Source organism: Tetrao urogallus, assembly GCF_951394365.1.
Source record: "Tetrao urogallus genome assembly, chromosome: 4".
Taxonomy (NCBI): domain Eukaryota; kingdom Metazoa; phylum Chordata; class Aves; order Galliformes; family Phasianidae; genus Tetrao; species Tetrao urogallus.
This window is the reverse complement of record NC_136817.1, coordinates 25,830,998-25,849,005: the sequence shown is the minus strand read 5'-3', so window position 1 is coordinate 25,849,005 and position 18,008 is coordinate 25,830,998. Positions and strand designations below refer to the sequence as shown.

General features: G+C 52.7%; 3 protein-coding genes across 3 annotated transcripts; all 3 read left to right on the top strand.

Annotated features, from left to right (window-relative positions):
* Positions 1 to 1,028: 1,028 nt before the first annotated feature.
* LOC306945609 (uncharacterized protein) lies at positions 1,029 to 2,870 on the top strand (the record flags this gene model as incomplete). The annotated part of the gene is made up of 3 exons (XM_079534358.1): positions 1,029 to 1,082; positions 1,199 to 1,234; positions 1,665 to 2,870. The coding sequence occupies 3 exons, from the start codon at positions 1,029 to 1,031 to the stop codon at positions 2,868 to 2,870; spliced, it is 1,296 nt and encodes a 431-aa protein (XP_079390484.1).
* Positions 2,871 to 5,261: 2,391 nt separating this feature from the next.
* IBSP (integrin binding sialoprotein) lies at positions 5,262 to 6,472 on the top strand (the record flags this gene model as incomplete). Its single annotated transcript, XM_079534238.1, has 5 exons — positions 5,262 to 5,366; positions 5,444 to 5,509; positions 5,637 to 5,693; positions 5,803 to 5,892; positions 5,969 to 6,472. The coding sequence occupies 5 exons, from the start codon at positions 5,262 to 5,264 to the stop codon at positions 6,470 to 6,472; spliced, it is 822 nt and encodes a 273-aa protein (XP_079390364.1).
* A 782-nt stretch (positions 6,473 to 7,254) lies between these two features.
* Positions 7,255 to 10,468, top strand: MEPE (matrix extracellular phosphoglycoprotein; the record flags this gene model as incomplete). The annotated part of the gene is made up of 4 exons (XM_079534088.1): positions 7,255 to 7,341; positions 8,179 to 8,226; positions 8,351 to 8,443; positions 8,522 to 10,468. 4 exons carry the CDS (start codon positions 7,255 to 7,257, stop codon positions 10,466 to 10,468), a joined length of 2,175 nt encoding a protein of 724 aa, XP_079390214.1.
* Between the last annotated feature and the right edge of the window lie 7,540 nt (positions 10,469 to 18,008).

The window sequence follows — 18,008 nt, the reverse complement described above, 5'->3', positions numbered from 1 at the left end:
TTTTGGGGGGAGCAGAGGGCCATCACCTGCTGCAGGTGGGCACACTTCTGCTTACTTCCCACTAGTGTGTGAGAATGTGGCTGCGGCCATGCTTCTGCCCAGCTACAGCAATGCGTTTAGCTGGAGGATAGCATGATGATGGCAGAGCTCAGTGACAACCATGGCTGTCTTTCAGGTATCTCCATGCTGGGGAAAGGTGGTGAACAGAGGTGCTGCAGTCTATGCCTGGAATTTGGGGCATTTTAGTCCAATTTTGAGCTGTGTTCTGTTTTGCAGGGGTTTGGCTGTGCATTGCCTGTTTTTGTGTTCACTGGTGCTGGGTCTTCAGGGGTTGAGTTAGATGCAGGCCAGACGCCAAGAGCCAAACAACAGCAGGTGGTAATTGTTCGAGGCGCCTAAAATAAGGCTGGTGATATATGCTCACATCTGGCGGGGGCCAGGGGTATAATTTGGTCATAGGTCAAGAGGAAAACACATCCCACCTCATCTGCAGGGTGAGACGGAGGAGGAGGAGGGGTGTAGTGGTGTGATACAGAAAATGCACGTAACACTCCAGGGACATGGGCATGGTCTTGGTCCCAGTCCTTTGCCTCAGGGGACCCTGGAGTGACTGCTGGATGTATCCATCCGCTGGTACATCCACACACTGTATGCCCATAAGGACCTGTGCCTATTGCTGTTCCCTCCCCCTGCCCCACACTATACATCCGAGGGCCGGGGTCCAGTGTGGGTGCCTCATTTCCTGCACGTCACGCCTGGAAGTGTGCACTGAGGGGGTAAATTTAGCAAGGAAAACACAGGGCCGGGCTGGCTGCTCAACACCCTTCCCCCCCCCCCCCCCCCACCAGCAGCTGTTTTTGGGGCTGGCGTCCCGCCGGAGGAAGCGTGGGAGGCCGTTTCCCGCTGACACCTCCGTGCCTGGCCCCAGTGCCATTGGCTGTCCATGGCCCCGGGCAGCAGTTAAATGCCAGGCAGCCGTGCCGGGACGGCAGCACGAGCACCACACGCTTCTACACCTCAGCTGCAGGATGAAGGTTGTGCTGCTGATGTTGCTGCTGTGGGCTGCAGCCCGCGCCCACCCTGTAAGTACCCAGCACAGCCCTGAAACCAGCTGATTCTGCTCCGAATCCAGTTGGCTCTCCTCTCAGACATGCTGGCTCTGCCCCAAACTGACCCAAGGTTTTCTCTTTGTGTGTAGGTGCCTGGCCATCTCTCTGTGTCCCAAGAGCCTGAGGTAAGGTGGTGTGCCCATGGATGTAGGGTGTTCTTTATGAGGTGTTGATGGGGAGCAGTGCTGTGGGTCTGGGAGCTTTGTCCACTGCTTTGGGCCATTAGAACTGGAGGGGCTTCAGTTCATGCCATTTCTGCTAACCTGGTATGCCATGCTGTGCTCATACTAATAAAAAATAGGAGTTTCTGTGCTCCAAACTGCTGTGGCCTGGGCTTCCCTGAGCTCAAAGCCTCCATATACTTGTATCTGTACGAGATGACAAGTTGTTAAAGACCGAAGTCATGCCTGCCCATGGCTAAGGAGGGCCGTCCCTCTGCCTTGTACTCCCATCATCCAAGCCCAAGGGGTGAGCTGGGAAGCGCTGTGGGGCTGTGGTTGGGAGCAGCAGGGATGCAGTGATGCTTGAGCACCCAACGTGCTGTGTTGCCCACAGGATGCAGCACCAGGGGATGTGGTAAATGCACTGGGTCCTCTCCTGGGTGATGAAGACCATGGACACCTCCGTGCCGGCGTGGGGCCATGGGACACCGGTGATGCGGACGTGGCCATTGGGAACCATGTGGAGCGAGACCTTGCTGAGCACAACGGGTTGCCTGCCTGGCCTGGGGATGAGGAGGATGACAGCGGGGATGACACCTTTGATGAGGATAAGGAAGAGGGTGAAGGGCCTGCTTACGGCACTGGGGACACTGGAGGACATGGTGACAGTAGCAGCAGCAGCAGCAGCGAGAGTGCAATGGCCCCTCGCCGCCACATCCGATACCATGGCGGCTCCAGGTGGGGAGGAGGCAGCAGCAGCAGCCAAGAGGATGATGCGGAGAGCATTGGGTTGGGCAGTGAAGGCATGCAGGGTGATGACCCCTCAGTCTTCGAAAGCCTGGGTGGCAGGCATCACAGCCGAGGAAACTCTGGCAGCCCCTGGGAGGACAAAGACAGCCAATCCCCAGAGATTGAGGACACCAACTCTGTGGAAGACAGTGAGGAGAAGAGTCACTCACAGGAGAACAGCAAGGCCAGCAGGTCCAGGGAGGATGGAGACAGTCCATCCCAGGAGGATGGGGACAGTCCATCCAGGGAAGAGGAGGACAGTCCGTCCCAAGAGGATGGGGACAGCCCATCCCAGGAGGATGGGGACAGCCCATCACAGGAGGCATCAGATGAGGAGTCTGCAGAGGACGGCTCAGAGGAGGTGGTGAGCACACCCGAAGAACGCAGCAGCAGGGAGGAGCGGGCGTCCGCAGAGAACAAAAGTACAATGTCTGACCTTGACACTGAGGAGGAACAGAGCAGGTCCAAAGAGGACAGCTTGGAGACAGAGGAAGATGTCTCCAAGCCTGACGAGGATGCTCCAAGTGCGTCAACTGAGAGCCAGAGCTCATCCCCAGAGGGCAGCCAGGAGGACGGTGAGGGTGAGGAGGACAAGACAGTGAGTGAAGAGAGCACATCCACAGAGAGCACCAACAGTGCTTCCCCGGAGGATGATGATGATGATGATGATGATGAGCATTCCCAGGAGGCTACCAGCCGTGGGGATGCCAGCTCACTGCGCAGCCTGAAGAACCGCAGGCGGCGGCCGGGTGCCTACCACAGGAAGCAGGCTGCTGAGCTCGATGATGATGACTGCCAGGATGGGTACTGATGGCACTGCTGCATCATTTGTTTGTGGTGGTGGAGTTGGATCAGCCTCTGCTTCTGCAAACAGACAGGGTGAGGGCTGGCCATGTGGGCAGTGAGTGGTGGGGCTAGCTGTGGGGAATCCCAAGTCCTGACCTGCAGGTGGGGGCATCCCAATGCTCTCTCCTTGCCCTTGTTGCTGGGAGCAACACACAGCATTATGCCGGTGCACATCATACCACGCTGGGGGGGGGGGGTGTATGTAATATTTTGTAAGAAATGTACAGAAAGCCTTCGATTGTAACCTCTTTGTGTCCACGGCACTTATCTCTCCATGCTGAAATGTATCCTGTGTATGTCCTTGGTTCACATTAAAACCATCAGACCCCAGTGCTGCAGCTCTGCTGCTGCTTCTCTCTGCGACTTGGGGTCATGGCTGGGCAGAGGGGACATGAACAGTGGTTTCAGTGCATAGCTGGATAGAGGCACTGCTTTGACTCTTTGTCTTGGGATCAGGTTTCTGTGTATCAGAGCTGAATCTGGAGCAGAGCTGTGCCAGCACCAGCCTTCTGCCAGCTGAGAGCCGGTGCTGACCCACGTTTCTCCTGTGTGTGGGATCTGCTGCAGCACAGCATAGCCCCTGCAATACACCAAGTCTATTTACAGCACATGAAGTCCATTGCGGTGCATGAACTTCCAAACCCCTCTTAGTAAAAACACTTTTTCCTGACATGCTCAGCTCCTTGTCCATGCCTTGCAGCTCCGTATTGCTGCTGGATCCGGAACTACTGCAGCACTGCACATAGCATTAATTCCCTTCACCTGTCTTCCTGCCACGTAACGTGGGAAATGGCATAAAACACAGATTGAATTGATGCAAAGAGCCAGGTCAGATGCTCATACCTACGGCCTGATGCATTTAGCCAAGCACCGTGCGCTCCTGCCTGTGTTTGCTGTGCTTATTTTTGGTGCTGAGGTTTCCTGCCAGCATAGCTGCAGGGAGGTGGCACCGCCTCACCATGCTGCAAAAATACCCACCGCGCACTGCAACGTGCTGGGTAGCACCGGGATGGGACATGGCTCCATGGGGCAGAGCACAGGCTGCCCTCCTCACCTTCCTCCTCCTTCTCCTGGGGGGCCCTGCGTTCGTCATCACCTGCCCTAATGAGCCCATTGTGGAGCCTGTAGGTGTTGGGTTGCGCTCTGTGGGGCCGAGCCCCACGTGTGGCACCACAGGGACATGGGGCTGGTTGGTGCCAGACCGTGCTCTTCCTTGCCAGCTAAAATAGGCACTGGGTATGCGGTCATTATGCCCCAGCTTTTTTTAGGGATCTTGGGTGAAATCAGCGCTTTTAGAGTCAAAGTTCTTTTTTTAAACCAGTGTCCCTCTAATTACATTAAAAATCACCCCTGGCAGCACTCTCCAATTAAATTTAGACTCCAAACTCAGCAAGCTGTGCTTGTCTCCATCTCCATCGCCATTGTTGATGCCCATCCCCATTTTGCCCATCTAGCTCCACATTTTTCACCTCTTTAGCAGCGAGTGCAGTGCTGGCACTGGAAAACCGCACTGCTTTTTAAAGATATTTCCTTTTATTTTTATTTTTTTTGTGGCTTTTCCTGGCCAGAGGCAGTGTTGGCTGAAAGCTGTGGCCAGCCCTGTGCGTCCCCTGTAATTATGACTGCAGGGACACCACGGGCAGCTGCGCCTTTGGGGGTGGGAACAGGGTGGTCACTGGGGGCACCAGGGCCACTGGACCTCTGGGTGGCCACAGGGACTTCTCTGCCCCACTCAGATGTGGGAACGGCATGAGCTGTTCCCCAAAACATCCAAGCCGATGTTGGGATGAAGGCAAGGACAGAAATCAGCGTGGTCTGACCTGCACTGATGGGAAGCAGCGCATCCCCAGCCCGTGTCACCCCATGGGAGGTTGGGACCATGTGGTCTCTTCCTCATGTTGCAGAAAGAGATGTCTCCAGGCAGTCTCCTCTGCTTGCATTCTCAGCCTGTTCTCCATCAATGCTTTCACCCAAGGGACTGTGGTGAGGTCACTCTTTCTTTTTTTTGGGGGGGGTTGCTTTACAGTGGCAGAATTTCCCAAAAAGGGAGGTGGCAAAAAAAAAAAGAAGAAAAAAAAAGAAAAAGAAAAAGAAAACAATCCCCAAGCCAGATTTCCCAATATTTATTTTAACCAAGGCCCAGCACATTATTATACCCTCCAGCCCTGGCCAGACCCTCAATTAAGTGCTGTGGTGCATCCCTTCTGGCAGCAGGGCACTTCAAAATTTGGGGGTTTTCTGGGCGGGCAGAGCCAGGGCAGGGCGGTGACAGGCTGTGGCGGGGAGGGGGGGCCGCGACTGCCTTATAACCCACAGGGCAGCGGCCACAAGAAATCAGTGCTGGCCCAGTGGCACCATGAGGACGGCGCTGCTGCTTGCCTGCCTGCTGGCCACCGCCTCTGCCTTCTCGGTGAGGAGCTGGCTGCGCAGAGCCCGGGCAGGCGACTCGGAGGAGAATGCGGTAGGGTTGTGCCACCACGGTGCTGGAGCATTGCGGCCCCCCAAGCTGTGGGGCTGACTCCCTTCCTCTCCTGGCAGGTGCTGAAGAGCCGGCACCGGTACTACCTGTACCGCTACGCCTACCCGCCGCTGCATCGCTACAAGGTGGGTCCATTGGGTTCCGTGGGTCCCAGCTTCATGTGCAGGGATATTGCCTCAAAAAGCCCCCGCTGGGCTGAGGCTGTGATGCTCATGATACTGATGGCAATGGCTCTACTCTCCCTTCACGTAGGGCAGTGACTCCTCGGAGGAAGAGGGGGACGGCTCAGAGGAGGAGGAGGAAGGGGGGGTGAGTATAGGCTTCCAGCATGCAGAAACTCAGGGACTTGCATCTGAACCATCCCCCAGCTTTCTGGATGAGTGTGAGCCTCTTGTTGTGTTTCCTCCTCACTCCACAGGCACCGCCCCATGCAGGTACTCAGGGAGCAGGTGAGGGTCTGACCCCCAGTGACGGGGGGCTGGGAGGTGATGCTGCATCCACCCATCAGGTAAGCCCTCTGAATTCAGAGCCCTGAGGTGTGGCTGATGCTGGGTTATTTATTGCCCTGTCCCTGTGTGCTGCAGGGCTGCAAAGGGGGCCAGAAGGGCACACGGGGTGACTCGGAAGATGAGGACAGTGATGAGGAAGAGGAGGAAGAGGAGGAGGAGGAAGAGGTAGAGGAGCAGGATGTCAGTGTCAATGGGACCAGCACCAACACCACAGCAGAGGCACCCCATGGGAACAGCACTGCAGTGGCTGAGGAGGAGGAGGATGATGAGGAGGAGGAGGAAGAGGAAGAAGAGGAGGAGGAGGAAGCTGAAGCCACCACTACTGCTGCCACCACTGCACAGGATGAGGCGACCACATTGGGTGATGAGCAGCACTCTGAGGCCACAACAGCTGGGGAGCAGTGGGAGTATGAAGTGACAGTGGGAGCCCGCGGGGACGAAGGTCCCACTGAGAGCAGCTATGGGGACCAGGAGGAGCCAGCACGTGGGGACAGCTACCGTGCCTATGAGGATGAGTACGGCTACTACAAGGGGCATGGCTATGACATCTATGGGCAGGATTACTACTACAGCCAGTGAGTGAGTGGTGGAACACACAACACCGCCCTGGCCTGAGTATTGTCATCCATGTATCGCAGAAATGCAATAAAGCAACAAGTGAAGCTCGTGCACAAGGCTTGGTTTGCTTCTGACCACATGTTGTGTGCGCCTTGGGGATCCCTGCAAACCATGGGGTTTTGGTTGTTTGGGGTGTGAACTTTGCACATTGCCTTGTACCAGCCAGCAGAAAGCACCTCAATGTGGTCCTCTCCAAAAAAGTGGTTTGGGGCACAGTGGGATAAATGCAGCATCCAATGGCAGAGGCAAGGCAATACTCAGGCAATAACCTCACTACACTGCACCCTGCCCAGACCCGCAACCACAAATACACCAATAAGACCCTGGGGTGGCTGCCAACGTCAGGGCCTGGTCCCCACGTCAGCCCCGGCATTCCCATGGCCCTGTCCCCACAGCAGCAGGACTGGCTGGGTGCCGCACTAATTATCAAGCAATTGTGGCCCTGGGGCAGATATTTATACATCATGCTTTCTGTTTGTGCGGCCAGGTGGAACATTTGATAGCTGCCTGCCACCACAGGCACATTTTTAGATGGAAATTACTCCCCCCCGGCACCCGCGGACCTTGACAAATGGCCCTGGGCTGGAGCTGATTGGCTCTGGGCACTCCTGGGCAACTTTAAATTTCAGCACAGGGTGCAGAGCCCCCAGCATCGCCTGCAGAACTGGGTTCCAAGCAGCACAGGTAACCTCCCTCCCCCCTGCCCTCAGTCTGCAGCACAGGGCTGCACCTCACAGAGGGTCATGCTGTGCCCCCAGGAGCCAGCCAGGATGCGCGCAGCCCTCTTCTGCCTCTGCCTCTGCCTGCTGGGCACCGTGCTGCCCACACCCGTGAGTATAGCACTGCCTCCGGGAATGCCCCTTCCGACGCCCCATTGAATAGCCCATCTAATGTCCCGCTAACTGCTCCATCAACCACTCTGTCCTGTACCCCATTAACTGCCCTCTCTCCTAACTACCCCATTCAACACCCCATTAACTACTCTATTAACTATCCCTTTGAATGGCTCATCCAATGTCCCATCTAATACCCCATCAACTATTCTGTAAAATACTCCATTAACTACCCCATTAACTGTCCCATCATATGTGCCATCCAACATCCCATTAATTATCCCACTAACTACTTTATTAAATATCCCATTGAATACCCCATTCAATATCCCATCTAATACTCCACAGAATATCTCATTCAACACTCCAGCTACCTTATTAACTGCTCAGTCAAATACCCCATCTAACATCCCATGGAATATTCCATCAAATATCCCATTAACTATCTTACTCAACACCCCATTGAACACTCCTGTGAAATATCCCATTGGCTACTCCATCAAATACCCATACTCCAATCAATAACCCCATCAAATACCCCATATACTACCCCCTCAAATACTCCCTTAATTATCCCCATCAAATATCTTGTTGACTACCCCATTGAAAACCCCATCTAATACCCTATTAACTGATCCATCAAGTAAACCGTTACATATCCCAATAGCTTCTCTATCAACTACCCTATTAACTACCCATCAAATACCTCATCTAATACTTTATTAACTAACATGTCAGTTAACCTATTGGAATATTCCATTATATACTCCATTGATTACTTCATTTATTACCCCACTGAATACTCATCTAATGCTGATACTTTCCTGCCTGCAGGTGCCACCTCCAGCCAGGGCAAGAGGAAACTGCCCTGGACAGCACCAGGTAGATCACATTCCACTAAAATGGGTGTGGAAAGGGAGAAAAGCAGGACTTGAGTGAGATAGGATGGAGACACGCTGGGCACGTAAGTGATGGAAGGAAATAATTTTTTTTTCTTTCACCCAAGATACTGCTGAAAGGTTGCAACACCAAACACGGCTTCTATGTATTCAAGTACATGTACTCCTTCTTCACGCGGAGAAACCAGACACAGGTCAAGGTGAGCAGGATGGGGGCACAGCATGGGATGCTGGGGTGTTCCTGTTGCCCTGTGCTCACCCTCCCCATGCCCCCACAGAAAGAAGAAGGTGACCACCAGGGCACAATCCACGGCCGCTGGCTGGGTAAGGTGGATGGGGAGGCCCCGGGGCAAGGTATTGGAAGCAGCCATGTGCCGGAGGACAAAGACAGCCCCAAGCCCCACAGCCACATCACTCCAGCAAGCAAAGGGGAAGGCCGTGCTCTGCGCCCCAGTATTGGTGACAGCAATGGTGTGTATCCCACCTTGACCAGTGTGGAAGGCAGCGGTGATATGGGTTCGATGTTGCTGGGGGAGATCATCGATGGCGAAGATGGCCTCCCCCAAAGCACCCGCCCTGGTGGACCTCATGGAGATGGCATTGGTGGTAACAGTGTTACACTGGGTGTCCTGGTGGATGGGGCTGTGACAGCAGGGAGGGAGAGGGCCACCGATTCTGAAGGGGTTTGGGGTGAGGACAGCAGCCATGCCACTGCGCCCGACCAAGGGCAAGCGGGCACCATGGGGACGGGAGACTCTGCCATCACTTCTGTCACCAAGAAGGAGGATGTCCATGTGGATGCGGAAGGCATAGATGAGTTTGCATACATCCCTGATGTAGACGCTGTCACCATCACCCAGGGGCAGGACGGTGAAACACATATCTCTCCAGAAGATGAGGTGAAGATTTTCATTGGAAGAGCCAACATTCAAGTGGGTGAGAATGACAGCAGTGTGGGCAGCACTGGTGCTACCAGAGAGGCCAATGTCATCCCTATGGCAGTGACGGCCAAGCCTCAGGGGTACCCTGAGGAATTAGCCACCATGGCCACCCTGCATCACGGGGACAGTGCCGCCAGCAGGCCTGGGGGCCACCCTTCTGTGGGAAACAGTGGGGATGGTGCCACTGCCATCCACAGTGGACAAGATCTGGGGGTCCCTAGCCCTCGGGAGAGAACTGGTGATGATGCCACTATCACCATGGCAGTCGGTGGCCAAAGTGGCAAGGGGAGAAGCGGGCAGAGGCCAGTGGGGAAGCATAGCCTTCCTGCTACCATGACAACTCAGGGTGCCAGAGGTACAGCCTCCTCAGGGCTGACTACGGGGGACTGCAGCACTGCTGCCAGCACACCATTTGGGAAAGGGAGCCAGAGGGCCACTGCAGGGCAAGGAGAGAGCAGGGAAGTTGGGACAGCAGGCCCAGAGAGACAGAGGGCTAGGGCCCAACAAGAGGTGGCACCAGCACCTGGTGTGGTGGGAGGAATGGTGGTCTCAGAGGGGCATGGGATCAGGAGCCAGCCAGAGGTGGCATCAGCACCTGGCACAGTGGAGACAGCAGCCCCAGAGAGGCACAGGAGCAGGGCTCAGCAAGAAGTAGCACCAGTACCCAGCATGGTGGGAAAAACAGTAACCTCAGAGAGGCACAGGGCCAGGATGCGACCAGAATCAGCCAGGCTTGGACAAGCAACGAGGCCAGAGGTGGCACCAGCACCCAACACCATGGGGGGAATTGTGGCCCCAGAAGGGCACCGGGCTAGGGTTTGGCCAGGGGCAGCACCAGCACCTGGAGTGTTGGGGGTGGCCAGGCCAGCTCCCAGCGGAGCCTATAATGGGGACAAAAGAAATGCCATGGGAAAGTCCCCAGATGTGCCAAGGGACCCCTGGGTGTGGGGCAGCGCCTACCCCCAGGCCCAGAACACTAGGGGCAGCAAGATGACAGGAGGCTTTGCCCACCTGCACGGAGGGCAAAGGATGGGGGGCCTGACAGAGCTGGAGCACTCCAGGCAGGTGGAGCAGGTGAGGCATGCCGACCGGCTGCGCCTGCATGAGCGGGCACTGTATGGCCTCAGTGGGGTGGGCAGCCCCCTGCAGCCCCACGCAGCCCACGCTGACCCCTGGAGCGCCGACAGCAGCCAGTCTTACGAGGGGCAGTGGGGCAGCCACAGCGACAGCGCTGAAGAGGATGACGAGTTCAGAGGGTATCCCCATGGCCGGGGATCCTTCTGAGGAGTGCCCTCAAAAGTGTCAGGGTGATGGAGCACCCTCTCGGCGGTGTAGGATAGCATTGTTTCCAAGGAAAACCGTGGGGAGAAAAGCCCTCCAACCTCATCGTGCTTCTGAAGAAATAAAGGCATTTCTATCACTATGGCTGCCATTTGTCTAATTTCGTCCCCAACCCAAGCTCGTCCCCATGCCGGCTATGGCCACTAGCGAGCGTTGGGCACCATCTAGTGGGCAAACGTTTTGGTGGGCGAGCGCTCCTCAGCCTACACACCATCTAGGAACGGGGTTAAAGCACAGAGCTGAGCTGTGTGTTTCATAGAGTCGTAGAACTGTTTGAGTTGGAAGGAACCCTTCCAACCCTTCCAAGTTTCCCGAGGAAAGGCTGATTACTGGGGCATTCCAGCAGAGTATGATTGCCATTGGCACAATGTGCTCGCTGGCTCAATGGAACTGTAGATGCTGGGGGAAGCCCTGGCTTATGGAGCTGTGACGCGTTCCATCGCTGGTCCCAGTGGTGTCCCTGGGTTGGGAGCTGTCACCAGGTGGCGTTTGAGGCAGTACTGTAGGGTTTCTTGTCACTCCCCATGCAGGAGGGAAGCCCAACATCCACACTGCAGTACTCCGCAGAAACCATCGTGTCTGCCGCTCATGTTCAGCATCTCAGCACCTTCCTCATCATATGCGCTGGTTTTTGGCTGCATCCCCAACAGATAAAACATCCAGTTTTGTCAGGTGTCACTCCTTCCCAAGGCAACACACACAGCTGCACCAAGAGGAGCTCAAAACCTCCCCAGGGCTTCCCTGCCCCACAGCTATTTAGCCCCCAGGAAGCCCCTCCCCTGCTTTTCGGGAGGGCAGCAGCTGTTCCTTTTCCCAGGCCATCAGCCTGTTTGCAAGCCCCGTCTGGAGATCTGCAGTGCCGGGGCCACCAAAGCAGTAGCGAGCGGCAGGTGGGTCCACTAATACCCCAGGTTCCCTCCACTACCCCAGCTGTCTCACTATCACCATAGTGCTACCACCACTGCTCCAAGTTCTACCTCATGTACCACCACCACCACTGCTCCAAAGTTCCAACCCATGTCCCACCATCACTTTGGTCCTGCTACCACTCCATATCTTTCCATCATCACCCTGGTCCCACCACCAGCACTCAAGAACTCACCTCATATCCCAACGCCACCAGCACCTGAGTGTCACTACCCAGATCTTCCCACCAACGCTCCAGGTCCTATCATCATCACTATCACCACTGACACTCAGGTCCCCCCACCCTGTTCCACCACCACTGCTTCTGGTTCCACCCCACGTCCCACCACCACACTGTGTCCCATCACCCCAGTCCTCCCATCACGCCAGGCATATCTGGGGGTACTTTTGCCATCTCTTTTCTCCCCATACTGTGGATTGGTTTGCATCATCTCCGCCAAAAACCTCCTCCCAGGAAGGTTCCTGAACATGAGAAATGCACATCAGAGGATTCAGTTGTAATGTCTGTAGCACCTTTGGGGAACAGGGTAGGAAGTGGTGGATGTTTTTTTCAGCTCTGTGGGCTGAGATTTCTAGAATCTTGCAGGAACATCCCACATTGCTGTGCATGCAGACACGTATATGTGAGGGCTGTGGGGAGCAGTGTTTGTACGTGGGTTTTTACAACTACCTGAGATCAGAACGGGGTTTGTTGTGTCCAGCTGAAGCTCACAAGCACGCGCATGTTGTGGCATATGTTTACTCTTTGGAGAATTGCATTTATAGACGGGGAGAAAGGAGCAGCAGGCCAGCTGTCATTATAGGTTGTGGCAGCCCGTCCCAGACCGCTGCCCTAAACAGGAAGGCAGAGAGACGTCTGCCCTTCTTCAGTGTTACAGACCAAACCCGTTGCGCTGTTTTGAAATGCACAGCCCGTAGCTCAAAATAGCCCCATTCTTGTGCTTTGGGTTCTATTTGGAATTATACCTTGTGACAGGAAGATCACCATGTTAATTACATTTCACAGAAGACACGTTTCTCCTCTGCCTTCCTAGACTGTCCTGCTAGAGATTACTGCACTGAAAGAAAAACACAAACAAGCCAACCGCCTGCTGTTTGCATTGGAAAGCCCCATTTCCCCCCGCACTCATTAGGGCAGGTTCTGCGCGGATCGAGATTTCCTGGAGAGTAGTAGCTGATGGGAAATCAGTGTGTTGAGAGAAACGTGGGCACAGCTGTGGGTTAGGGGTGAGATTTGAGCTTCTCTCAGGCATCATTGCCATGTCTGATGTGTAGGTGGTGCTGAACCATGAGCTGACAATTGATGGGCAAAGTGATGTGGCACCAGTGATCCTTTTCTAAACCTTCCCCAGGAGTGATAAATGCATGATCAGCAAGGACCAGTTCATCCTGTGCAGCAACACTGCAAGAATGGGCAGGGACAAAATTAATGTGAACACAGAATGATTTGCATCAGAAAGGACCCTTGAAGGCCACCTAGACGTACTCCCCTGCAATTACCAGGGACATCTACCTCTCTATCACCTGCTCAGTCAAGCTTGACTTTGAATATCTTCAGGGATGTGGCATCCACCAACCCTCCGGGCAATTTGTGCCACTGCCTCACCACCCTCAGTATAAAAAATTTCTTCCTGATATCCAGTCTAAATTACCTGTGCTGAAAGTGATTTGAACCTCTTGTTTTAATATCATAGTAAGTAGATGCCAGGTAGAATGAAAGTCTGAACATCTTCCTGGGATAACTGCCAGGAAGCTACTGTGCTTTAGTTGTAGTTACCTTTGGTGGAAATTCTACGTTATCCAGCCCTCTTCTTTCCATCTCAAGCTTCAAGCAGGGATCTTCGGCTATTTGCATTAGGACTTCTGGCATTTCACACATCCAGAGTGTTGGTTTTTTCCATTTATTTTGTTACTTCTGTGTGACTCAGATCTCCAGAGTTTCATGAGGTCCAGTGAGAGGGATGTCACATATTAACTCTGTGTGTGTGTGTTTCTATACCTGTGCCTGTGACCGAGCACAGCAGTGCTATAGGAATAGAACCACAGAATATCCTGATTTGAAAGTTGAGTCCAATTCCTGGCTATGCACAGCACCACCCAAAATCCAAACCCTATGTCTGATGGCACTGACCTAAAGCTCCTTGAGCTCTGACAGCCTGGGGCAATGACCACTACCCTGGAGAGCCTGTGCCATACCTACCAACTGCTAACACCTTGCTCCCAACCCAGCCCTGCCTCCTGCTGCCTGGTTGATCGCTTGGCTGCAACTTAAGCTGTGTTTCAACATCAGCTATTTTGGGCCTAGAAGATGGAGTTTCTCCATACAGAATGGAAGTTTCTTCCCAAAACTGTGTGTCACCCTCTGTGCTCACATTTTCCATGGATGAGGAGAAGTCATCTGACTTCTTGGTGATAAGCAAGACTCAGTAAGCAACATGCAGTTCTGGCTTGTTATTTATTGACCCCAATGTTCCTAATGCAAATCCCTGATGTCGTGTATGTGTCTGCAGAGCTGGCTGCCCCTTCTTGCTGTTTGTTTTCTAGCCTGCTTATTAACCAAGTTTCTTAGGCTCTCCTTTTCTCTAGTTAATGTATAGCTACAGCTTACTTCCTGCTTTGCATCCATATGCCAACCACAGTTTGCCATTTATTCTGCCAAATTTATAGCTGCAAACTCAACCAACAATCTTTCTAGGTAGCCACTAAGAATTATGTGCAAAATGTTATTTCCTAAATCTGGATATGATTATCTTCTTTCCTTCTCCAAAACAACTCCCCTTCCAAAGGCACTGGGAGGCACAGAAGGGGACCAGGACTCAAAGCATCAGTGCTGCCATTCTGTCAACCATGCTGTGCCACTTTTCTGTGCCATGACACAATCTGCCAGTGTTTGGTTCCCCCACAAAATCAGATCAGGCTGCTTCCTCCCCAGACCAGGTACCCAGCTCTCTAATTTCCCCCCGCCATGCCCACGGCTGGGTTTTTCCTCCCACTCCAGGCACGCAGCACCCGGGGGAGATATTTGTTTTCATGCTGACTCAGCGCTGCATCCGTCCCCCTCCAGTCCTGGAGAAGTCATGAAAACCACTCACAGAAAACATGAAACTTGTACAAAAGCAAGGTGGTTTGTGGTGTGCAGCCATGGCTGGGTCTGGGTTCAGGTTGAGCAGTGGGGTCATAGCTGATCCCAGCAGCCCTGTGCCATATCTCAGCTCTCCTGGAGCTGGAGGAGCAGGCTGCAGACTAGAGGCCCTGTGTGCAGGCAGCCGCAGGTATCTGGCCTGCTCTCCTGCCTGCCACTGCTCCAACTCCTAAAGGCAAAAGCCAGGCAAGAGCTTCATCTGGCCACCATTGTTAAAGAAAAGTGGTTATACAAATATATACTAACAGCTAGAGGGAGGTCAGTGAGTCTCTCCCACTTTTGTTGGATGTAGTGAGGAACATGTTATCACTGAGGATGAGAGAATACTGAGTTTGTCTGTGCCCTCTTTACTTCTTTTTTTAATAGTCAGACACAATATCAAAGTACTGCAGATGACACAAAGGTGGGAAGGAAGAATTGATCTGCCTGAGGATAGGAGGGGCTTCTAGAGGGATTTGGACAGGCAGGATCAGGGCTGAAGCCAATTGTATGAGCTTCAACAAGACCAAGTGCTGGGTGCTGCATTTTGGTCACAGCAAGCCCATGTATCGCTACAGGATTGGGGCAGAGATGCTGAAGAGCTGCATGGATGAAAATGTTCTGCTTGTGTTGGTTGATGCTTGGCTAAACCTGAACCAGCAGTGCATCTAGTTGGTCAAGAAGGCCAGAAGCATCTTGGCTTGTGTTAGGAATAGTAAAGCCAGCAGGAGTAGGGACATGATTGTCCCTCTGGGCTAAGTTCTGGTGAGGCCACATCTTGAGTACTCTGTTCAGTTGTGGGCCCCACACTACAAGAAGGACATCGAAGCCCTGGAGTGTGTTTAGAGAAGGGCAGTGGAGCTGTACAGGTTCTGGAGCACATAAAGGTCTTATGGAAAGCAGCTGAGAGAAATGAGATAATTTAATTTGGAGAAGAGAAGCCTCAGAGGGTAGACCTTATTTCTCTCTACAACTGTCTGAATGAAGGTGGTAGAGTGGTGGGAGTCAGCATCTTCTCCCAGCTATCAGCAACAGGATGCATGGGAATGACCTCAAGTTGCACCAGGGGAGGCTCAGGTTGGATATTAGGAAATGTTTATTCTTAGAAAGAGTGGTGAGGCATTGGCACAGGCTGCCCTCGGAGATGGTAGAGTCAGCATCCTTGGAAATGTTCAAGAAGAGGGAAGATGTGGCACTAAGGGACATGGTTAGCGGGCATGATGAGAATGGGCTGACAATTGGACTAGATAAATTTGGTGGTCTTTCCAACCTTAATGATTCTATGATTGTAACTCATCTGCACCAAGCCCTTGCCTGGAACAGAGTGCCCTACAAATTCTTACGTTTGCGGTTGACAGCAAGATTTTTGGGGCTCACTTCTGCTTGAGCACATGAAAATGTGACTGCAGGTTCATGCAGGGTGCAAAAAGTGCTGCGAGCTGTTCTGCTGCCTGTGCTTCTGTGTCACAGGAGTCGGGTGACTTTCCAGTGATTTCGCAAGGTAGAACAAGGCAATGTTCTTTCCACATTTATTCTATGCATGCAGATGTTTCCATTTGTGTGCCCTCTTCTTGGAGGAGAAAATTTTGCCAATGGAATAGGAAACGGGGATGCTGAGATGGCAGGGGATTGGGGAAAAAAAGAGTCACCATGCTTTTTGCAAAGCTTTGTGCAAAAAGCAGTCTTCTGCAAAGCTGTGCGTGAAGTTCAGTTCCACTCAGTGCTCTCTCTTGAGGATGTTGCTCTGTTGTCCCAGAGCACAGCTGGAATTTCTCAGCCCTATGTGTGCTAAGTGGGATCCGTGGCAAATACCAGAGCCAGGATGACCTGCACCCAGAATGCTGATGGCTGTGGGATGGCCAAATACACATTGGGCTCACCTGCAGTGAGTTTGGCTCTACTTTAGGACAGGGCATCATGGGCAGGGTTTTCCCTTGACAAGGGCTCAGAGTTTAACAGAACATCAAAGGGAAAGCATCACCTACCTGCAACGGATTACATATTACAAACTCCAATAGCCCCAAAAGTCAAAATATGGTGCACTCCCGCTTTTCCAAATGCAATGAATTGAGCTCAGGGGAAGATCAGGTTGGATATTAGAAACAGTTGCTTCTGAGAAGGAGTGGGGAGGCATTTGAACAGGTTACCCAGGGAGTTGGTGGAGTCACTATCCTTGGAAGAGTTCAAGAGCTATGTGGATGTGGCACTGGGAGACGTTGTTAGTGAACATGGTAGTTGGACTGGATAATCTTATAGATCTTTACCAACCTTAATTTTTCTATGATCCTGCTGTTACCCTGCCCTCTGGAGTTTGTAGGAATTTCAATGTAGGAAGTGGAAATGGTGAAAGTCCTCTTTTTCCCTGCTTGTTCCTTATCAGTGGGAGAATGAGGAGTACTGCCTCCTGCCAAGGGACAGGAATTTCTCGGCTGGGCAAAATAATTTACAGGATGAATAACCACATAATGAGGGATGTGAGACGAGTGCTAAATTTACTACATCTATGCACCAGCTGATCTTGCATAAAATTAAGCTCTTTAGTAACTGTCACTTCACGTCCTGTTTGTGAATTACTGCGAAACATGAATGTCATTGCTCAGCTCTTGCAAAACAGCCCTCCAGCTCTGGGAATAGTGTTCAAAAGCACTGTCACATCCCAGTGGGCAAAAACACTGGTTGCCAGCCAGAAACAGCTCCCCTGTGGCACATCACGTCTCTGGGGGAGAGAAACAGTGCCGTTTTGAAGAATCCACTGAGTAGCATCAATGTGTGTTTATCTGGGCATATCCCATGCTACCTAATGCTCAAGTGAAAATTTCTACCTGCAGCTGGAAGCCTGTGTCTGAATTCAGGGGCTTCAGGGAGAGCTCTGCCTTCCAGAAGCACCAAGCTGCAGACGTGCTGGGAGAGGACATAGATGGGCTGATGGTTGAACTAGATGATCTTAGTGGTCTTTTCCAGCCTTAATGATTCTGCAACAGAAACCATCTAAATCCCCAGGAAATCTCTGTTCCGGAAAGCTCTGGATAGTATTCACTGAGGTAGTAAGTAACAAGGGTCCCACATTGCTCCAAAGATGAAAATTGTGATGGTCACCATTCACGTGGATCTAGACATGGGTTTATGGACATGTAGAGCAGTTACTGATGTGCTAGAGATGTACTAGATCTTCTCCTAGGCTGTTCACTTCTATTATTACGCAGATTATGCAGTCTGTTGCTATTATCAGACCAAAAATGTCTTTAGATAGGTGGGCATGATGATGTCATGAGCAGTCACTGAGAGAACTTGGATCTCCTTCTCCCAGAGTTTCTAACCAGACAACGAAATGTAGGCAAGTACAGGATGCCTGGTGGCTGTGGCTGTGACAAAGCGCTTATCTCATCTGTGTGCGATTAAGGGCAATCAGCCGTTCTCTCTCACAAAGTGAACATC